We start from the raw sequence: 23668 nt of genomic DNA, 5'->3' as shown, positions 1-23668 counted from the left end.
ACATTTCAAGACAACATTAATTGTACAAAGTATATTTGGAAAAGGTGATAAAAACAGTAAGAACCGGGGACACTATGACACTCTCTCACGCTGAGGAAGTCCACAACACATGTTCCAATGGACACTTCTGGCCCGAGCTGCACACTTCCACACACAAGACAATGACAGACAGCCAACGCCACCCCTGCCCCCCCCCCCAAACTGCCGGTAGAAAGTCTTAACCTTCTGTGACATTGCGTACCAGGATAGAAACAAGTTCCCTTTGATGGATTGTAATGATCAAATCAATGACATACCAATACAGTAAAATATTAGTGCTACTTTGTGTCCCAGTGGGCTTTACTCGTACAAATAAACTGTTGACTCTTCTTGGGGGGGTGTGTGACGCGGCACAGGAAACTGTGTTCCTCCCCCTGCTGTCCCCCCGTCAGTTTGATCCCTTTCTCCATCTTGTGTGGGACCCCCGAATCATTTGTGTGCTGAGGAGTGCATGCGTGGCACTGTCGCCATGGAAACGTCACCGCTGAGGTTGCTCGTCGATGTGGCCGATGGATATTTACAAGTGGTACCTGACAACGGTACCTGGAAGGCATGAGGCCGTTCTTCAGGTGACATCACATCGTGTTCCCTTCTCACCCTAGTCCTTAAACATCCATTTTTTTTTGTTTGTTTTTCATGATGAAAGTGGATGTATGATGGACCCGCTGGAGGATTTCCAGTGTTTTCTGCACTAAAATTTAAACGGACAAAAAGAAGACGTCTCACTTGCAACTGTACATGTACAAGATTGTTTGTCTTTAAAAATACTGTAACGTAACACTGTATCCTCCAAGGGCGATCTGTGGTTTTTCTTTGAACCGAATGTTTTATTCACATGCTGGCCACTAGAAGGCGCTCTTTTGCATCTGCTGCCTCCAAGGGAGTTCTGCTGCTGTCAAAGGTGCGGGGGATGAGCTGCGGGCGGCTGCGGCTCCGGAACCCTCTCGGGGGCTCAGGTGGCCGGCGACTCGGCCTGCAGACTGGACATACGGATCTGCGAGCTGCTCTTGCTCAGTATGGAGAGCTGCGTCCCGCCGTTGACCCCACTGCTGGCCAGCGACGGGTGTCTGTGCTTCAGGTCCACAGCAAAGTATCGGTTGACGGTCCAGCTGCGCCACTTCCTCTTGATCTCCGACTGCACCTTTCGGGGGGAACGTGAACATGTCATTTTTTTGCAACTCACACAGTAAAAATACACTGCTGTATAAATGATTAATATAAAGACGAGCGGCAGAAAACGTACAAATGCATCAAATAATTCATAATAATTATAGGTTATAATAACAATATTAATATAATTATAAATTAACGACTAGACAGGCATTAAATAATAACAATAATATAATATAATAATAAACATATAATATAACAATATTGTTGGTAACATCATTGTATTAACATTGTATTTGTATAACAAATAACAATAATGTATTGTCGCTTTAGAAAAAAGCATCTGCTAGATGAATAAATGTAATAATCATAACAATAATAATAATAATGCAAGATGAGCAAATGTAAATGCAAACTAAAGTCATCCCTGTTTTCACAGGACACATAAGTAAACTTTCCAGGAAGTTTGATCAGTGTTTTAATTTTAATGAAATTTTAATTTTTATTTAATTTCTGGGTTCGAAGCCCATTCAGCAGTAGATTTACTGCAGCTCACATTAATTCATTGTATTTCTTAGGCTCTAGGTTTTAAACCTGGGAACTTTCGTATCCGATCTTGGGTGAAGCGCCGTGAAGGGGAACCGACTCACCTCTCCGTTGAGGAAGCAGTACAACACGGCCACCACAAAACCCTGGCGAAACGAACAAAGAAACAAAATGGCATTAAGAGCATGGCTCCTTTCACTGTAAACAAAGCAGAACCAGAACAGAACAAACCTTCTCATGACAATGCAGTCAAAAGCTCATAACTGGTAAACAGCAGCACCCGGTGTTGAGCAGTGGAACTGCGCCCACTGGCAGAGCACCGTGGCGGGCCGGATGCTGTGCCGCGGACGCACTGCAGGGCCTACCTGGAAGGAGCCAAGCCCCAGTTCGAAGACGAGCCGCTCCCGTTTGCTCACGTTCTCGGGCGAGAAGGCGAACACGGTGTAATGGATGCCGAAAAGGGGGATTAGCAGGAGAGTGGACCTCGCCAACCTCCTGTCAATCACATGACACGACCGGGTCATCGCTGCGGCAGGAAACCACAGTGCCAGTGGTACATCTACACCACTCAGCTTTCAGTATCAAAGCAACAAAACGTTAATTAAACAAACAGATGCGCAAGAAAATCTCACTCTTTTACCAGCTCAATCCTATGGGAAAAACCTCCATTTGTCAGAAATCCATAACTTATGAAATTAAATGCTTATGGGCATAAAGGCTGAGGACCTGGGGCCAGTAGGTGATGCTGTGGTTGCAGCTGTTACCGCGTACTCAAAGTGCCCTTAATCAAGGTACAGTACTTACCCTGAATTAATATGGTAGAAGTTACCCAGCTGTATGGACAGGGAAATATTAATAACACTGGAAGCTGCTTTGGTGGAAGGGATCTTCTAAATAAATACAATGTAAATAAGACTATTTGCTATTAGCTGCTCTGGGCTCAACAAGGCTCTGCTGCTTGTGGCTCCTCCTGGTACCACAGCAGCTCCAGTCAGAGACACTTCGATAGGATGTTAAAAACAGTCTGCATCCTGAAGGTCATTGCGACGCACGCAAACTCCTAACGCCCAGCTGTAAAACTCTCGTTGCACCTTCAGCTTCCAGAGAAAAACATAAATCTGCACCTGATTCTGTTTCTCAGCACGGCTGTTCACATTCTCTTAAGCACAAACGCAGGAATTGTGTGAGACGGTGCGTTACCTGCCCTATCAAAGTGACCACTAGGTGGCAGCAGAGCTGAGAATTTACAGAAGTGCAGGAAGTGGCGGGTGACTGAAGGTTCGAGGGCCCACTCACAGGTACATGCTGGACTCGTTTCCTCCAACGTCGGGGGACTGCAGCTTCTGAACCAGGATGATTATGATGCCAATGAAGAGGACCATGTTTATCTGGAAAAACAAACCTGTCGTTAACCGATGTCTCATTTACAGGAAGAGAAATAAAAAAATTTTCAAATGTAAAAAAGAAGGTTTTACTCATTTTACACTTTTGCTTGTTTTTGAGGTCTCACTCTCTGAAACTGATCTGTTTCATGAAGTGAAAAAATATTTGTTATACCTCATATCTAACAGGTCGCTCAGTGTCTAATCTACATCAGTATTATCTTCTTTTATCAGTATTATTCTCCCGGCAATTTATTCCTAAAAATCTAATCTTGATGATCATTTATTTGTACCAAGAATTTTTGTTTATTTTATATAACTTATTTAATTTTAATTTCCATCTAGCAGTGCACCTGTCTGCTTGGGTCAGGATAGTGATACTGCTGTTGGAATGAATTTTAAGAATTTCTTTTTCTCGAGATAATTTCTTTTCATTCAGACACAGGCGTGTGCTAGAATATAAATATCGCGCAGAAATACCACGGTAACAGAATTCTTTTATACGGAACTTTTTAAACAACATTTTTCCATAACGCTTCCCATGGTGCGTGGCAATTTAGCGTATCCTTCGTACATGCAGGCGACATACTTGAACGACCATTAAAAATTGTTGGTTAACATTAAAATTTGGCTCATATCGATTTTATAAAAACAAGAAGAACACGAGTGGGAGAAACGTTGAAAAACGTTCTGAACATTTTTATTGGCGCCCAAATACATACGCATATACTTTCAGTGAATTATGTCTTTAATTTTTGCAGCACTGCTGAGGACACCCTGCTCACCATAATAGACGCCACCACAGGTCCCTTGATCACCCACCAGATGGCAGCACTGTCATTCATGTCCCAACATCTGGAAAAAACGTGATCGGTTCAAACTCCAGTACCTTCGGCGGAGCTCAGTTCAAACCTTACATCAAAATAGCCAGTCCTGGACTCGAGCCCCACGGCGGCCCTGCGTGCACTCACCCGATGTCGTCGAAGTGGAGGCGGAGCACGGCCCAGACGGTCACGCAGGCCGTGGGCATCCCTGGACCGCGAGGAAGCGTGAGGGAACAGAGGAGAAGCCGGCAAGGTCAGCGAATCAGCCCAGCATTTATAATCAATGTGCCTGTGGCCACTGGAACAGACACACAGCCAGGAGCCCATCCCAGCGAGGAGGTGACACGATGGATAACTGCTTAGGCCTTGACCTCCTTTCTGGGTGAAAAATTATATTTTTACGACACCTCCAGAATACAGGCCAATGATAATGGATGGATATACCAGTATATCCTGTATGTTAAAGCAAATACATGTTGGCAATACATCAAGCCGACTAATTACCGTACCTTCTAGTGTTCTTAATGTGGGGTTCATGGATCAACAGGGAGTCCATGGAGTGCAGGCTGCCTTTGAAAATAAAAACCACTGTCTAACTGAATAAAAATTAAAAATGAAAATATCACCATGCTAACATTATCTATGACTACCTATATGTAGGGGGTGTGGTGGCGTAGCGGGTTTGGCTGCGTCCTGCTCTCTGGTGGGTCTGAGATTCGAGTCCCACTTGGGGTGCCTGGTGGTGTCCTGTCGTGGGTGTGTCCCCATGCCCTGTGCTGGCAGGTTAGGCTCCAGCTTGCTGTGACTGTGTGTGTGTGTGTGTGTGTGTGTGTGTGTGTATCTAAATGTACAAGAACTGATCACTCACTACACCCCAACCATACTGCTCTGTGCACTTGCTGGTCTACAGCACAAAAGGTCCAAAAGCCCAAAGGTTTTTGGTTCAGGCTGCAATGCGGTGCAACAATCTCCCCAAGCCTGCTAAATTAATACATGTAAATGAATAATCAAAACGAATAAATTTAAATGACATCTTTCTATGCGAAACTTCACTTTAATAAACAGGATGCAATATTTTCTCTGAATCATCTCCTGGGCATTTCTCTAGGATGGGTCCTCTGATTTCGTCTCATTCTTCAAGGGCTCTGTGGCCTAGAAAAAAGTACAACACCCATGGCTCACCCCATCCGATGAGGGTGTACCAGTAGAAGTATCTCCTTTCGGGGAAGAAAGTCTCCACCAGCAGGGTGAAGAGGTACAGGCCCTCGATGAAGAGCCAGAAGTAGTTGGACATGACGCAGTAGTGGAAGAACACCATGACTCCCTTGCACTGCACCTGGGAGCAAAAGAACACACACACTTTTTTACTCTCCCATGCAAATAATCGCATACAGAGTTAGCTGAGCCTTACATTTCAGTCCCGTCACGCCACACCTACGCACACAGTATCGATAACACGGTTTGGTTCAGTGCAGCGCCTCGGCAGGGTAAACGTGTGCAGTTGCCCATCGCAGCCTGCAGGGGGAAGTGTTTCTCACATGTCAAGTTCCACAGATCCAGCGGTACTTCAAACTCATTTCATGAAAGTGGTTAAAGTGTCCCTCTACATACGCTCTTCTTACGAACGCATCTGGGTCCGGAAATCGTTTGGTTTGTCATTACAAAGTCAGTTCTGCCACTGTGTCACAATCAATAAAAGCTTCACACAAAAAAGTTTCACAGTTTTTGTTGTTTTTGTTTTTATAATTAGGTTAGGTTTTGCAAAAATTACAGATGAAGCTATAATAAAAATGACTTGAAGGCCTTTCATCTGAATTTTTTTTAATTAATTTTGAGCTACATTAAAATGTTGACAGACTGAAAGTGACTGAAGATAAAACTGTGGTATCTACAAGCTTCTCCCATTCAGTGCCCATTGTTCATGGTTTTGTCCCATTGACACGTGCAGCATATCGTTATTGACCACTGACATTCAGAAACACCAGATAGGAGCTGTAAACACTTAGGAAGTGAGTTGAATTAAGGCACTCTCACTCCTATTCTGTTTGTGTGCACTTTACTGCCATCTATTGGCCTGGAGGGTAAACACAGGACACATTTACTGCAATGCAAACAGAGTTTTCAGTAAAAATATTAAGAGAATAAAGTCCAAAAAAAAAAAAAAACAAGAAATGTTTTTGACTTGGGGGGCGCGGTGGCGCAGTGGGTTGGACCGCAGTCCTGCTCTCTCGTGGGTCTGGGGTTCGAGTCCCGCTTGGGGTGCCTTGCGACGGACTGGCGTCCCGTCCTGGGTGTGTCCCCTCCCCCTCCGGCCTTACGCCCTGTGTTGCCGGGTTAGGCTCCGGTTCCCCGTGACCCCGTATGGGACAAGCGGTTCTGAAAATGTGTGTGTGTGTGTGTGTTTTTGACTTTGTTAATTCAAAATGAACATGAGTTGGAGAAGCCAGCGAACTTTAATTCAGTGTGTTATATACGCAAGAGAGGACTGACTGTACACAACTATGCTCTGTGTGTATGAGACACTTTATTGCTGTTTTGACTTAACACGAGTCTTCACTGCTCTATTCATGAGCTGATGGCTTATTTTGACTCAACCAGACTGGTGTAAATACCTTAATATGAGTGCAATGACATGACACAGTGTGAGATCACATTGTGTGCGAGACCACGGGTCGTTTTGACTCAGTGCGACTCACAGTGTGTGTGAAGCAGTGACTGCTCTCTTCCTCGGCGTACAGCACCCCGTCTTTGATGAAAACGGAAATCGCCCGCAGGATGAAGGACACAAACAGATTCATATGAATGAAGTTCCTGGTACAATGGAGCTTCCTAAGAAAAAAAGGACATAAAGAACAACAGGCTCTGAATGAATAACACGATGTGAAATACGGGTGTGAAGCTCGTGCATTATAAGAGTTTTGCTACGACGTGTTTAAAACAGGCAGAAGTAATGAAACAGTGAGCGCTGTGCCTGAACGTGCATCTCCAAAACAAGGCATGGAAAGGACAGCGCGATGGCACTAACGTCCTCCAGGTGGCGATGTCTTTCTCAGAGGTTGCTCTGTGGCGATGCTCACCTGAACCTGCAGAGGATGACCATGGCTGTGGTGAGGGAGACCAGCGAGGTACTGTATCCTACCGTGTACAGAGCTTTCACCGACACAAAGTACAGTTCCTACGAGAGACCACAGATCGCCATGGCGATTACATTTATGACAGCTCAACTTTAAGGAACCAGCAAGGAGACGGCACAGAAAGTGTATAAAAATGTCCCAAGATGGTATGAGTCACTATATAATTAGTTGCAGCATAATAAAAGTGTGAATGTTTCAAAAGCTCATATTATATTCACTGCATATATGTACTGTATCTATAGAAGCAGAACTATATACAAACAGGATTCAAGATTTGTTTGTGGAAAATTATTTCTGTTTTAAAAATCATCTAAATTTACTGGTATTTTTACACAGCACATCTCCTGAAGAGGGATGTCATGGTTACAGTTGCCATAGCAACGGGAAAGAAAAGCAGGATGCCAGTAAGAGCTATGGCTTCAGGCTGGGCCTGGGAGTGTGTGGCATTGGCAGAGGCAGAGAGGATTGTGGGTAGAGAACTGATGGGAAAACACTCACAGTTTTGGTGCCGTTGTCATCAAAGAGGCAGGCGTCGGCGTAGTGCGGGAAGATATCGGACCACCCGTCCTCCGTACAGTTGCGGCTCACCTTTCCCAGCTCTGGAAGCACAGAGATCATCAGGTAATCGATTGGTAATCAATAAGGGAAATATGACTGACACACATTGACACACGCTGCTCACCTTCATCTTCAAGGCTCATGACCTCAAAGAGTTCGGGGCAGCTGACAGTCACCACTTTTCCCACATCCGCTGGCTGCCAGCAGGTGAGGTTGTCCCACATCCACGGACATCCTGTGGGGTTAAAAAAGTAATAACAATATAAATAGTACGAAACAATGTGGCGCAAGGTGTGTTTGACCAAAGAGTTCCCCTGTATCGTCTCTCACCATCGGCTTCCTGCAGCTGCCCACATCAAGTTCAACACTCTGGTTATGGATGGTCGCAATCTACTGCTCAATACCCATAGGGCCAGATGGCTCCCAACACCCTGTGAAGAGCTCTGTGGTCTTCCTCCTCCGGTTGCTTAGTGATCCCACACAAAATCGGGTCACTAATTGAAAGCCCTTAGGTTCTCAGTTTTAGCGCCAACCTGGTGGAATGAGCGCCCTCTTCCCCTCAGAGCTGCTGAATCCCTCCCATCATTCAAGAAGGGTAAAAAAAAAACTCATAAATTTTAGGCCCATTTCCCTCTGGGGGTCTTGAAACTTACATAAGTTAGTCCTCCCCGACACTTTCTATGTTTATCTGCTTATTTTCCTGTTGTTATTTCACTTTTATATGTAGCTCTGGGAACGTGTGCATTACAATAACTGTACATACTGTATCAAAGAGGCTGAGCTTCCCTCTGTCTGCTCTTGATGCACTTGTGTCTGTTCGGACCTCTACGTCGCGTTAGAGAAAAGCATCTACCACATACTGTATATACAGTAAACGACACTTTCCTGTAAAGCGACTGACAACAGCATGGGTAATTTTTACTGGGGTAATTCAGGATAAACACCTGACTGAAGAATATTACTGCAGAAGCTGGGATTTGAACATGCAACCTTCAACTTCAGAGGTACTTAGCAGCTATAACTACCATGTCACCTGCAATAGTATTGGGGGGGGACATGTAAACACGGTGAGAAAAATCCAAACTGTCGAAAACCCTTAGGGCTCGGACTGGGTGGGGGGGTCATATTCATTTTCAGTGGGCCCCCTCAGGTGGGGACCCCTAAAATATCACCACCAATCACAAGTGTAGCGATGGCCCCGCTGATCAGCATAAATACAGAACTTTGCTCCTGGACCTACCAGTGTACTGCGTCCACTTCTCTAAACCTGTTGCCCCATGTCCATCTCCTAGTTGTGTCCATTTCTTTGTCGCACCTGCTACCTTGAGTCCACCTACAGCTTTGCACAACCATTTCCATAGGTACAGTACGCCCAAGTATCAGCGTTAATGTGATCACCTGAACTCCGTGGCACGTTCAACAGCGTGCTCATCCCCGTGGTTGTGTGTTCACAGCTCTCCTGGTTACTACCAGCACTTCTCTACCTCTTTGAAGGCTTGGGAGACTCTGCTGAGCATTTCTTCTTTACACAGCTCCATAAACAAAAAGGCGGCGGCAAGGGATACAGGAACGACAGCAAAAAAACACCCATCCAGACCACGTCTTGAAATCTGAGCCGGAAGGTCAAAGTTTGCAGGGAGAAAACAGGGCAGAGATTTGCGTCTGATCTCCGAGGGCGATGATAAGAAAAAAAAAAGGGAGGGAGAGAAGAAGACAGATGGAGAGAGAGAGACTGATTGGGCCAGGAATAGCAGAAGAGGGTACAAAACGGGGGGACGGGGAAAATAATGAAAGAAGGAAGGGGGAGGGAGGAGAAGATGACTGCAGCGTGTTTCCGAGATTCTCTGGTACCGAGTCCAGACGTAATGGGCATCATTTCATTAAGTCGGCAGTTTGGCTGTGTGTCAGGGCCAGATTGTAAGCAGCGCTCCTCCTGGGAAAGACCATGCGGTGTACCGTGTTTTACTGGCCTGGCAGGAGCGGACGGTGAAGGAAACCCATAAACCAGGAGCAGAACTGCATTAACATTTAAACATCCAGTAGGAGTAAAGAGGAAGCTGGTGTCACCAAACTACATGTTGTTCGTAGAAAAATCATGATCGAAAGACATGAAAAAATGTGATTGTTTTGCTAGTTTGTGTGATGTAACAGACAACATCCAGAGCTGAAAAGTGGGGATTGGTGCGCGTGTGTGTGCGTGTGTGCGCGTTGCAGTTCAACAGGGCAGATTTACATGTGAGGAGAGGAGACACTGCCACCTAACTGCCGGCTCTGTCACTCTCACAGCCCGAGGGCCTCGGAGACGTGATGACGGATACGGTAAACGGGCCTAACGAACACATAATTCACGACACGGCCAGTCGGGGTGGGGGAGGGGCGGCGGAACGCTCGACAGCAGGATCGAGTGCGAACCGGGTGCGAAATTGCTCGCAAGTGAAGTGCGGCCTGCCACGGTCTCAGAGAGCTCCGAACTCACATGGGCGAGTAAAGTGTGGAAAGAAGACGGCAAGTACAAGTGATTTTCTAGTAGCCTGAGGGTAAATTATTGCCTCCGTTGGTGAGAGACCGAGACAGGGTTCGAGGGACGGTTTCCGTCCACCTTCTCCTCATCACTGCCTCTCTGGATCTTTCCCTCAAAGTCACTTGAAATCGAAAATTTAAATTTGTTTTATTTGCCCAACATATGTTGGGCAGTAAGTTGTGCTGTGGGTTAGAGCTGTGGCCTTGTTCCACCACCTGCTGTAGTACCCTTGATCAAGGTATTTACCCTCAACTGGCACAGTAAAATCATTGTAAGTAGTGTGGCGTACAAAACTGAGAATGTGCGTCACTCTGGATAAAAGCATCAGCTAAATTAATAAACGTGAGTTAATCTGTGCACCAGAAGCAGTGACAACCGACCGAGGGGAAGAGGAAGAGAACCAATCAGACCGTGAGCTCTGCCATCTCATCACTGTTCGACTTTTCATTCCCTCCCCTTGCATCCACATTTCCCATCCATCTCCTTTGGCGTAATTCTACTGCTCCGGCTCCTGTCCGAGTGAACTCCTCTTTCCTCAAGGAGCTCTTGGAAACAAGTACTGAGAGTCCTTTTATCTTCTTTCAAAGAAGTTTTGTGGCCCAGTGGATAGCACTGGTGCCTCCCAGCTTCTGAGCTGTGGGTTCAAATTTGAATCCAGTCTGTCTGGAGTTATATGTTCTCCCCTTTTGCACATGTTTCCTCAGAGACTTTGAAGACACGAACAAAAGAAAACAATGGTAAACCACTTCTGTACCCTTCTCTACCATGAAATTGAAAATGGTCACCATGGTCGAGCTGGACCTGTGAGCGCTCAGCCAACGCTCCTTTATGAGTGAGTTCTTAGGAGCTGGATGACTATGGAGCTGGCCATTAGTGCAGCATGCATGCCCTCTGTTCCTGAACATGCAACTTGGACCAACACATTTTGGTCACAAACAGCTATATTACATTTGTTTCTTTGTTATGAACACACATGGTCATTGTTCTCTACTAACTCTGAACGAGATCTTCACTGGTTGCTTAAAGCAACCGAAAAAAAGGAATTTACCAGTGATGCAGTCACTTTGGAAAAAAAAAAAGAAGCTCTTACGTCGTTGAGGCTGGATTCTCTTTATGCACACAGCTCCCACTCACGGTGGGCAAGAGCTCAACTCATTACCACCCATAATCCCCTCCTCCCTATTTGCATTGCCAATTTGCTTAACAAATACTGTCATCAAAACAACCTGCTTTACTGCACCAGCATGGGCCAGCAGGTAACATAGTGGTAGAGGTGTTTCAAAGGACCCAGGCTTGAATATCCTTCCCACTGTTGTACTCTTACTCGATATACTTACCATGCTTGGGAGAGTAAATACTGTCCTGCCTTTACACTAAGCTACTTGCACTGATTTACCCCATTTACACAGCTGAGTCATTTTTACAGTATGATTCAGGGTAAGTACCTTGTTCAAGGGCACTACAGCAGGACTCAAACCCCTGAGCAAGAGAAAGAGAGAACTGTTGCAATGTTGACACCATGCCATTTATGTCTTACTATAGAGTCTAGAAAGAAGACTGAATTCTTCCAGAACTTTCCAGTGTCCATCCACTATTCCTCTGGCTGAGTGCGAAGCATGACAAATGAAAGCCGGGTCAGTCTCGAGCTTCTCTGCTCCATAATGAATAGAATGTAAATAGCTCCTCTCGACTCGCTGTGTGTAGATTTTCTTTTGTCTCCGTCCTCCGTGGAATTTCAGTCCTCTCATTATGGCTTAAAAACAGGTAGTCTGTCCACCTGTTGGACAAGGTGAACACAAGAGCATGTCGACACTACACAAGTGTTGATCTACTCCTAGCACATCTCCTGAGGTTATCTCCACTTGTTTCCCATCATCCATCCATCCTTTTCATTCTTTTTGGGGGCAGCTGGTAGTGCGGTGCTAAGAGCTGCTGCCTTTGAGCACAAAGGCTGCAGGTTTGAACCTGATAACTGAAGGGCAGACCTGCATCCCATCCCCATCCCCCACAAAAACAGCATTAAGGCTCTCCAACTTTTTGCACGAGCAACAAAGAATCGCAGAGCCGTTCCTCTCTGGGTTAAAATAAAACACACACGCACACGCACACACACACTGAAACCGCTTGTCCCAAGCAGGGTCATGGCAAGCCGGAGCCTAACCTGGCAACACACAGGGCGTAGGGCTCGAGGGGGAGGGGACACACCCAGGACAGGACACCAGTCCATCACAAGGCACCCAAGCAGGACTCGAACCCTAGACCAACGTGGTCAAACCTGCTGCATCGTTGCGCCCCCCCCCCCAGCTTAAAATAACGTTTCAATTAAAGAAAGTTTGCATTCTGGCATCGTGGCAATTACCCACAATTCTTTCTAGAGTGGACAGCGGCTTAAAATAACCTCCAAGGCACCAAGATGATCAAATGAAAGAACGCTTATTCCTGTTTCCTTTCTCTTCCTGGCCAGGAGGAGATGGTCGTCTGGAGAGATAACGTCCAATATAAACAACGTAGAAATTCAATTTAGGACCCGTCAAACTCAATGCGTCAGCAGTGGAGTAATTTCAGGTGAAAACCCTGGCAAACACCATGTTCTGGATGAAACTTTTTGTTGCTTGTTTTTGTCGCTGCATATTTGTCATCTCTAGAAACTCCACGGATTCTCGACTTGGAGGAGTTAATTAAAGCCGTTCGTCTTGAGTCCTTATTTCGCTGACGTTGTAGGACCGCGCAGAGACTGTTCCTCACGGACGCCGTCCACCAACAGCTGTGTGTGCGGCGACTCGTCGGTGAGATAGTTTGGGGTGAAGCTGAGCAGAAGTGATTGATGGTGGTGCATTAGCGGAGGAGACGGAAACACTTGCAGGCGGAGTACTTTACCTCCAGCTTCCTGGCGAACACACGACACTGGAAAGGACTTCATGAGCAGCGCCGAACCCGCGTCAGCTGCACAAACATCTTTCTCCGCATTTCCGTTTCCATGGTGACAGGTACCGCAGGGGTTGGAGCTGTTGCCCTGCAGCTGAAAGCCCTGGGCTTGGAATCTGCTGTAATACCCTTGAGCGAGGTACTTACCTTGAACTGATGAAGTACCCCGTGCTGGGGCCTTTGGACCCAAAGTTGCAGGTTCAAATCCCAACTACAGTACCCTTGAGCAATTTCCTTGCCCTAAATTTCGCCAGTAAAGTTACCCAGCTGTAGAAATGAGTAAATCATTCTATGTTATTTCAGAGGAAAGTATCAGGTAAATGTAAAGTAAAGCCCGGTTCCCCGCGACCCCACTTGGGACAAGCGGTTCTGAAAATGTGTGTGTGTGTGTGTACCCTGCTGTATAATCTGTTCATCACTGATCAATAATTGCTCGTCCAGTGTGGGGTCCAAGAGGTGCATCTCAGGAGAACAGGGTGTGAGGAAGTGTCCACCCTGGATGGGATGCCACTCTATCACAGGGCACAATTTAGAGTCACCAGTACACCTGAAACCCATGTCTTTGGAGTGTGGGAGGAAACCAGAGCACCGTACAAAGCAAGGGCAGACATGCAAACAACAGACTGAGCCAAATCGAACCCACGGTGCAGGAACTGCCTGCTGCACCACCCTGCCACCCTACCGATGTTATGACTGCTATCAGTAATTTTATTTCAATAAGAACGGTGATGCAGTAAGTGTAGCGAGACACCCAGAAACACTGATATGCGCGCGCGTGCGCGCACACACACACACACACACACACACACACACACACACACACACACACACACACACAGGCCCTACCTAGGCCGGGCTCCTCTGCGTAGCTGTCTTGCGCCATCCTCTCCAAGCACTTCTCGTGTTCCCGCTTGATCACGCAGTCCGAATGCTCCGTATGGAGGCTGGAGACCTGCGGCACCAAGGAGAGAAAGAGGAAATGTTCATTTTCACCACAGACCCTCACCTTTACCGCGGTAATGGCTCCCACAGAGGAAAACTGTCACCACAGAACCTCATAAAGGACCCCAGCAGCACCTCTTCTTCACCGCGGTGATGCAGAGAGACATTTTTTTAGTAAACAGTTCACTTCTGTCTGGTGGCAGAGGAGCGCAGTGGTCAGAGGTTCCTGGTCCGAATCCCTCCTCTGGTACCATCACTGAAGGTACTTACCCTGAACTGACACAGTAAAAATAATGCAGCTGCATAAAGAGATTAATTATCATAAGCAGTTTTGTGCAAAAACCTAGTAATTAATTTAACGGTTAAAAAGCACAGCAGTGAAAGAGAACTTTGATCCAGTACAGTTTATTATTAAATAACTGAAATTTATTACACTTGTGCAATGACACACACACACTTTCTGAACTGCTTGTCCTATACAGGGTCGCGGGGGAACCGGAGCCTACCCGGCAACATAGGGTGTAAGGTCGGAGGGGACACACCCAGGACGGGACACCAGTCCGCTCAAGGCACCCCAAGCGGGACTCAAACCCCAGACCCACTGGAGAGCAGGACCTGGTCCGCGCCACCGCGCCACCGCCCCCCCTCTTGTGCAATGACAATAAAGGTGAATTGTGTCAAACATAGAGCTCCATCCAAAAGTGATCCTCAGAGCACTAAAGTGAAGGACAAAAGAAGAACAAACTGTTGAAAATATTCAAAACATTTGAATGTAAACGTAAATTTGTAATAAGTACATCAATAAAAACATGGTGAACATCAATGTACTGGAAGGTGACATGATGATAGCACTCATCCCCCTTTGCTCAAAGTAAATAAAGCGAACAATCTTTTACCTGTACAGACTGGTACAACTTACAGCGTCACTCATTTTTATTTATACATAAATATATATTTACATTGACTGATGATATTCAACATAAGCACCTTTCTCAAAGGTACAATAGCAGCTCCACCAATATTAAATCTGTCTACACATTTAGCTCCATTTCTCACCTAATACTAAACTTAACGAGTGTCCAACTTGATGATGCTGATAATAATAATAATAATAATAATAATAATAATAATAATAATAATAATAATAATAACAGTGTGGGAATTGAACATTACATGAGAGTATGAGGCTGATGGATGACTTCATAATAGCTTATTAAATATAAAATATTGCGTCAAGTCTGAGTTTCAGCAGACAAGGAGGCTGGGGGTGGAGGAATGTCTGGCACAGAAACTCACAGAGCCCGTCGAGTCATTAATTAATGCCATTGAGGCACCGGTGCGTTAACCACGCTCGTCAGCATTGCCTTTTGTTTTCTACTCAAGTGCAGAGGAAACCTTACTGGGGTTTCCTCATGCTTCCCTCTCTTTTACCAGACTAGACTGGACTGGACTGGACCGGACCGGACCGGACCTTCGGGCAAACAGAGTACCACTCCTCTTTTCATTTTCCTCTGCTGCTCTGTGTTCATCACTCCCCATCTGGCTCTGGGTTCAAAACCAGACAAAGAGCAGCTGTATGTGATTACTTCCTCTTGGGTAATTTTGCTATAACCCATGGTGGTGCAGTTACCTTGCAGTCAAAGGACCTGGGTTTGAATCTCGGTGCTAAAGTGATCAAGGTACTTACCATGAAACAAGGTAGTATACCCAGCTGTATAGATGGGTAAATTGGCATAAGTAGCTATGTGTACCGTGACTTCAAGTATGTATTTAAAGAGGAAAGGATAGCAGGTAGCGTAACGGTTGGAGCTCTCACCTTCAGACCCAAAGGGTGCAGGTTTGAATCCCACCTATTACTCACCTCTTCTTTGAACCATGACAAGCTCTTCAGATTTTTACTGGACCTGATCTTTGAACAATGACTCACTACTAGGAATTTGACCACATCTCTTGGGATCACGACCCACGAGCAATAACCCTTACCTCACCTGCGTGCTCCTCTGTGTCTTACTCTCCAAAGATCCACCTGCCATTTCCTGAACCCTCACAAAAAACGTTAGCGGCCCAGCGTGTGTCGGCTCCATCTTAGGTTAGCAACTCTGCACTTGAGTTCCCAACACGACCCATAAGAAATCACAGCAGTCGTTCGTAGAGCGAAACGCAACTCAAGTATTTTTCCATGTAGGTGAAATTAATGCATTTAAACTGAAGAGAGACCCACTTGAACATGGCAGACCATGCTAACTCTGATTTAGACCTGAGTGTGAACCCAGGAGCTCCCTGCTGTGCCATCGTATGTGGTAAACAGTGTATGTGAGAAAATTGATACACACCGAGTGTGTCGCAGCTCTCGACTGGCTCTACGCTGGGGAAGTAGCCATGGTTTCTTCAGAAATTCACCCAACTGCATCTCCAGTGCCTGACATGTTTATTATACATATGTTACACTTGCACATTTATGAGCTCATGGCTCAGACCCCCCTTCCCTGCCCAGAGAACAGAGGAGACTCATTTCCATTCGAAACAGACTCCCTAAATCAGATTCACTGTCTGTCTGTGAGCTGTTTTCTAAAGCCTCAATCCCCCTCTTGCTCATACACACACACACATCTTGCCAACACAAATGGAACTAGAAGTCCATCCAAAATTTGTTTTGTGTGTAAATCCAAAATCACTTCTACTGTCATTATTCCTGGGTTCACGCTGAGAAATCTCAACTAAACATATAATAAATTAAAAAGAATTTAATAACTCCTTTTCAGTGATGATTGTTAATCAACTCATTTTCTCCTTGTTATTGATCACTGACACTCAGGGACACCAGACAGGAGGTGTAAACACTGTAGAAATGAATTCAATGAGCTATTTCCCACACTGCTCTGCTCTTTACTGCCATCTATTGACTTGGCGTGTTAATACAGAATGACAGATACAGAAAATCCTCGATGTACAAAATAATCCATTCCTGGAAATGGTGTGGATGTCCACATTCTGGATAGCGAAACCCTATTTCCCATTATTTTAAATGGGAAAACTAATGATGCGTTCCCAGCCCGTCTAGAAACACCAAACACAGCATGTTACATTTTCCCAAATATCACCAGAACACTGTAAAACACCTATCAACCCATGATTTCAGCACAATATAAAGCATTTGGATTTATATCCACATTTATTTATTTAGCAGATGCTCCTCTCCAAAGCCATGCACATCTCAGAAAACAACACAAAAGTGTGTCACACCTGTAAAGTTTGCTGACCTTCTTCCAGAGCGCACTCGAAAAAAAATCAGTGCACTTTTCTGTCTCTGAAATATTGCGCTGCTGTAATTTCCACTTGTCTCAGTTCAGTTCTCCATGAGATGAGGAATAAACCAAGCAGGGACCCGTTGAGAATGTTGAGAATGTTGAGAATGTCACGTCTGTTGTCTTTATTGTCTATATAACAATTTAAAACTGCGCAATGCTGCTAAAACATGTCCGCATAGCCAAAAAAAACCCATCCTTTAAACTTTTCCTGCAAATTGCTCTGCTGTCTCTACAATCATTCAATGAATAACACACTCAATATCGCCGACAGACACACCTGTGCACTTCCCATAATGCCCCACTCTTTTGAAGCAACACTGTAACATTCTGCACACAACAAAGGACAGAGATTTCTGGATAAGATAAGATAAGGTAAGATAAGATACTTTGTCGTTGTATGCAGATGCACTAACTACAGCTTTTTTGTTCTGCAAATCAAAAATTGGGTATCAAAAGCTAAGGATTATTATGCCCAAATTTCGGATAAAGAGATTTCATAAATCGAGGGCGGCCTGCGTCTTATAAAATACAAACCCGATGAAGCTGCAAGTAAAAATAAATGCATGGAATGAAATGTTGGTATGTTCGACAATTCGTAACTCCACCGTGCGCAACAGAAAGAGCCAGCGTGTGTGCACACACACATTCACGCTTGCTGAGAAAATGCTTTGTGTAAAGCTCCGAAAGTAATGAATAAAGGTACGCGATCCTATTGCCTTGGTGACTTGCAGCAGTGTCTTCTCATGCTGGGCATCGACATTTAGTGCCCTCTGTTGAAAGTGGAGCTGTGACATAAGGTTGTAGGGTCAAGTCCCTGGAGGGAAGCTACTGTAGAGCTCTGCTGTGAGTGAAAACATCTTGCTGTGCTGTGAGTGTAAACACTCAGCGTAAGCAGTGTAAACAGAGGGACGCGGTGAGAAAGCACCCTGGGGGGACAAGCCGAACGTACACAGTGTGGAACCTGAGCGCCAGCAGTTCCTCTGGGGGGCGCCGCCACAGAAGCCCTGACTCGACTCAGGTTTAATGAGGTATTTTTACGGTGACTGCAGTAATGTCCTATCCCAACCAAAGGTAAATCTCATTTTTGTGAGCTGCAGGGTGTTGGAAGTTATTGCTTTTACTGTCTCTCCTTGCTACAGCACCACCACTGAGGAGCCCACAGCAACCCCTCCCCACTGGCACTTACCAGGGGAAGGAGAATGAGGAAGAGGTGGAAGGTTCTGGTCTTTGTCACAGGCATTCTGCTTGTCTCCAGGTGCAGAGCCGGTGGTGTGGAAATGTAGCGTGGATTGTCCACAGGAAGGGTCCAGATTCCCAGCTCTAGAATGCAGGTGACACTTTCAGTCAGTAAATCTATCCATCAGCAGCCAAGAAACCATCACCATGGAAAACCTGCCCAGACAGAATATCAGTACAACCTGCACCTCCCATGGACATCTGTTTACTGCAGGTTGGGTGAAGCAGCTAGTAGTGTAATTTTGACTGTATCAATTCAGGACAAGTACCTTGATCAACGGTACTACAGCAGAAGGTGGGACTTCAAACTCAGGTCTATCTATCTATCTATCTATCTATCTATCTATCTATCTATCTATCTATCCCATTTGTTTCCTTAATGAATTTCAGTCTTGAAGTTTTCAGTTCATAAACTGCATACATGTCATGATAATTACATCAAAAATAAGATATTTTTATGTAATTCACATTTTAATTCTCCTTCTTCATGAACTGTCTGTATCTGTATCTAAAACAAAAACAACGTACAACTGCATTGCATCACTGCAACATGCAGCCATTAAGCTGTTAAGCTGTAAGATCAAGATGACATCAGTTGCCAGGCAACAGCCTAAGGAAAAAAAAACAAGATGCAGACAGGTATTCTGAAAAAAAAATGTGTTTTTTTTTTTTTTTTAAATCATGCTGAGCACACGTGTGAGGTAATTTCTTCATCCTATATTGTCTGGGATCCTGGGATACTGTTAAGATGGTTAAGTCCCGAGACTGAGAGGTTCCCTTGGACAGTCTGTCACTCAAACCTGAGACCGAAGGAAACACAGCTGCCAAGGAACAGACCCTTGAAATAATTCAGTGTTTACTCTTAAGTTTTTTTTTTTTTTTTGCATTAAAGGTTGCAGCAATAATATACGAGCAGTGAGTATGATACGTACAAATGTGTATTATTTTAAAGAATCTGCCTTGTTATGGTGAATTACTACAGTAAATAATGTTAACTATTGAAGTAAATACTTCCATTTTAATGGTACTTGGTGATATTTTACCATAAATGGATGTAGACTTTAGGAATTGTGTCTTAGAATTAGGACAAAGTGTTTTTCACGAGTAAATTACCTTCACAAGTTTAGGGCAAACTGTATATACAAATACATTTTTAAAAAGTTGTTTGTTTGATTGCTTGGTTCAATCAGCCCGAGTTCAAGATAGGAGCCCAAATAAGGTTGCCCCTTGGGGGTCCCCGCTGTTGTAGCGCTGAACTCTATGATTACTCTGAATCGCTGTGGTCGCAGTGAAAATCGCTGTATGAACGGTTGAGGTGAACATCTGTTGGTCCTGAGTGTCACTTCCAAAGATCAACAAACAATAGATAATTATTAGCCAATAAATACACGAATACGTAAGCAGATAATCACATTGCTGGCATTCAGGAAATGTTTGAAGGCACATCAGCCTGGGCATCGCTTCCACCCTTTTCAATTACTGCTCATCTGAAGCCGAGTTTGAAAGTGTAGTGCGTTGATGTGCTCCTCGCATATTGATGGATTATAATTTTTCTTAAGTGAAAAATTTAACAATAAATGTGCTAATCATGATACAACAGTGTATTGTGGGATTAGAACCTAGAACCTCCAAGTTATAAGTCAGTGCAGCAGCTCCCTGGAGAACTCGGCAGCAGCTCGGTGGACCAGCAGGATGCGCAGTGGTTAAAGATGCATGGTTCAGCTTAGTGTAGAGGATAACGCCTGAGTGCTCACACAGCATCCTTAACTCCCCTTCACTCCCATAAGGATCCGGTTCAATTAATTAATTCTGTAAATATGCAAAACTGCAGGTTGAAGAGAGGAGGCAATTAATGGTGCAATTAATGAGGTTGATAATACAGCGCCGTGAAAGTGAGCAATGCAATCAAGCTGCTAATATAATGTTCATCGGGGTATTTGGTGTGAGGGACCACTGTGGGCTCACGGCACAGCGGTCCACCGGGGACTGGGGATGGACCAGGACTGGAACTTTGGTCCAGGAGCTGTCCAGTTCCTCCCATCACATGAGACTTACAGCGACTCCGCTGTACAAGGAGAATTTATACACAATAATAATGAAGTACGATAAGAAAGGAAGGAACAAAACTCTCTTCTGATGGAGACCAGCATCACCTGTGAGCTGTAGAACCAAGGTGATTAAAATTTTAATTAATAAATGTTGTTATTATAACATCATTTTAATAACAATAATAATAATAATGATGGGATCACTGTTTTTATATTGACGCATACATACCTACATATATGATGTAATATAACATATAAATAAAACCTTGTTATATTATAAGGTATTCTTCTTATAATAATAATAATAATAATATAAAAATGGCAAATTTAAAAATATTGAGCAAATATATTAATCTTTTTTTGACATTTTCCCACAACATTCCACAGAGTAAAAATAAAAACGACAATAAAACGATCTTTGCCAATTTCTATCGTGAATTCTAGCGGTGTTTTCCATCTCTATACGTCAGGAATGTGTGTGTGTGTGTGTGTGTGTGTGTGTGTGTAAAACAGCTCGAGGAACGCGTGCGTATGTGTGCCCATTCCAACAGGATCATGCGCTCGGACAGGGTCCTTCGTCGCACGTGGGAGCGTCTGCGCGCGCCCAACACGTGCCTCAGGTGCGAAATCCGCTCGAATTAGTTATGAATATGGATGAAAAGGGAGAGGAGCACCAAGCCTTGTTCTTATCCTCCACGGAAGAACTTCTTCTCCTCGGATACGCACGCATCCCCCCCCCTCCAACACCCATCCTGTGTGTGCGCGCGTGGTCTCCGCCTGGATATCCTTTCACCCGCGAGCGCCGTGGAGATGGGGTCCAGACCCGCTCCGACATTCCGCCTGTACGAACCGCTCCAAGTGCGAACAACCCGCACCCCGCCACCCCCCTTCCGAAGCCCTCGAGCCGCGCCGCGCCCCCCGCAGTGCTCACGTGCCGATCGGACGCTAAAATGACACGCGAAATCAATCAGTGACCGTCCCGCACGTGCAGGAGAAGGAAAAAGGAGAAGGGCGACGCTCACCGTTTTTGGTCCGCGCGTTCCGGGTCCGCAGGAGCTCCGAGAGCGGGCACAGCGCGCGCGCTGGAGTGAGTGCGCCTCGTTCGCTCGTTCGCCCCCTATGTGCCTCGCGCGTGCGCGCGCTCCCTCCCCGCTGCCCCCGCTTGAAGACAGAGTCGGCCGAGTGACAGACAGACGGCTGCGCGCGGGGGGTTGGGGGGGGGGAATGCGGTCACGTGTCCACAGTCTCTTGGTGGGTTTGCTGCGCGCGCTTGTGTGTCAAGCACAGCGAGTGTTTGAATCCTCGCGCTCACTGAGACGCGCGTGCAGAGTGGGCTCCGATCCCGTCCTTGGGCTTTAGGATGTAAAAGGACGGAGGAGCTCAGTGGAACGAGACTGTCTGTGCAGAGTAACAGAGTAACCTACTGGAGAGACTGAAATACCCCCTGTACTATAGTACCGTACACTGTTCCGTACTGTCCACAGTGGCTGTAGTCTATTATGGCTCCATGTGATGATATGGAACAGCTGCTGACAGAGGTCAGGATTAGGACACATTTCAGCACCTTGGAGAGGGACTCCTCTGGGCGCCACCTTCTTCTGAAGAAAACACCTTTGTTTGGAGAAAATGAAGAAAAGTCAGACTGGGTGGCACAACCTGTTATTGAAAAAGGTCCACAGAGAGAGTTATAGTTATTGTGGAATCCAGCATTCATTCATTCATTCATTATCAAAACTTAATGCCACAATGCAGGGTTGCAGTGGTCCAGCGTCTATCCTGGAAGCACAGGGGGTGAGTCAGGGTACAGCTTGGACAGCGTAATCACATCTTTAGACTGTAAGAGGAAACCAGAGCACCTCGAGTAAACCCATTGGGAGACACCAGTGATACCTACTGTGTCACCGTGGAATAAAAACCCCTTCACCTCACTTGGTTCCCCCTTTACCGTGGTAGTCGAATGACGGATTTCAGCACTGAGTTCGGTACAGGTCCTCGGCGTTTCCAAGGCAACAAGTTTTTTATTATTTCTTTTTACTTATTTTTAAGTCCTTCTACAAGTGGCTGTGCAGATTTCTCCTACCCTCCTTAAGAGAGGAGCCGAACGACCGTTTCATTATCAACATTTTTGTCCCGATATTATGGGAGTTCTCAACCCGTTGCGAGGTTCTGATATTTGTGTCCGTTGTGAGGATGCGAGTCCGCGGTACAAAATGTGCCATTAGGAGAAACACACTGCATTTTTTCACTGCAGCTCGTTTCATGGACACCCCATAGGAAATAACTGTGCAGGATAATAAAACCGTGCAGGAACCCAGATGAAAATATGTACGTCACCAGCAGGTTATTGGCATCCCCACCTCCCCGACCGACTCATCCCCACCCACCCCTAGCTCATTTACATCGCTGCTCGTTCTTATCTGGCTGTCAGGAGCCCGTGGCCCTGAACCCCCCGTTCGCCTGCCGGGGGTGAGTCAGGACGAGGTGCTTACGTCCCAAGAAACCTGTCGGCGCCAAAGCCTGCAGAGCTGCCAGGAGAGAACGTGCAGAGACAGCAGCTGAGCAGCTACCAGGAGCGGCAACGGACGCAGGAACAGTGTACAACTACGTCTGTAAAACAGTTGGGGAAAAATCAATGACTAACATTGATACGCAAATAAAATTCTCATGGTTCTCAATCTAAGAGCTCACTTGGGAGCGGAAGTGTGTTTGTAACTCGTTTCGTTTGTAACTCCAAAGACCCTTTCAGTAGTAAATTAGTACCAGCAAAAGCTTAACAATACAGAAGTCACTCAGATACGCATGGTGGCGCAGTGGGTGCCGTCTCACAGGTCAGACATGGGTGGCAGGAGACAATGAGGAACCATTTCCAATGCTCCTTTACCATGGAATCCATGCCGGCGGTCGCTACGTGTCGGATTTATCTCAGCAGTTACAAATCAGTTCATCCCATAAATACATACAAAGTTCCTCGTGTTGTTGTTGTTGATCACTGACACTCAGGAACACTGCATATGAGCTGTAAACACTGTGGATATGAGCGGAATGACAGTGGTTCCCACTGTCCTGTTCTGTTTTACTGTGTTTTACTGACCGTT

General features: G+C 45.6%; 1 protein-coding gene across 1 annotated transcript; it reads right to left on the bottom strand.

Moving 5' to 3' along the window:
- Positions 1 to 839: 839 nt before the first annotated feature.
- Positions 840 to 21675, bottom strand: adcyap1r1b (adenylate cyclase activating polypeptide 1b (pituitary) receptor type I). Its single transcript, XM_018740804.2, has 14 exons — positions 21596 to 21675; positions 18476 to 18609; positions 13886 to 13991; positions 7718 to 7828; positions 7534 to 7634; positions 6979 to 7076; positions 6598 to 6730; positions 5084 to 5237; positions 4049 to 4109; positions 3863 to 3932; positions 2992 to 3083; positions 2061 to 2190; positions 1800 to 1841; positions 840 to 1180 (listed from the first exon to the last, which is right to left on the bottom strand). The coding sequence occupies exons 2-14, from the start codon at positions 18527 to 18529 to the stop codon at positions 992 to 994; spliced, it is 1341 nt and encodes a 446-aa protein (XP_018596320.1). The 5' UTR covers positions 18530 to 18609; positions 21596 to 21675; the 3' UTR covers positions 840 to 991.
- Positions 21676 to 23668: the final 1993 nt, after the last annotated feature.

Source organism: Scleropages formosus, chromosome 9 (assembly GCF_900964775.1).
Source record: "Scleropages formosus chromosome 9, fSclFor1.1, whole genome shotgun sequence".
NCBI classification, from domain to species: Eukaryota; Metazoa; Chordata; class Actinopteri; order Osteoglossiformes; family Osteoglossidae; genus Scleropages; species Scleropages formosus.
Note: the sequence above shows the minus strand (reverse complement) of the source record. Positions and strands in the feature narration are given on the sequence as shown.

Excerpts from the sequence above, each read along its gene's own strand:
- adcyap1r1b (XM_018740804.2), bottom strand. The coding sequence starts at position 18,529 with ATGCCTGTGACAAAGACCAGAACCTTCCACCTCTTCCTCATTCTCCTT. Across the intron at positions 13,992-18,475 it reads TCCTCATTCTCCTTCCCCTG|GTCTCCAGCCTCCATACGGA; the intron begins GTAAGTGCCAGT and ends TTGGTGCCGCAG. Across the intron at positions 1,842-2,060 it reads TGGGGCTTGGCTCCTTCCAG|GGTTTTGTGGTGGCCGTGTT; the intron begins GTAGGCCCTGCA and ends TCGTTTCGCCAG.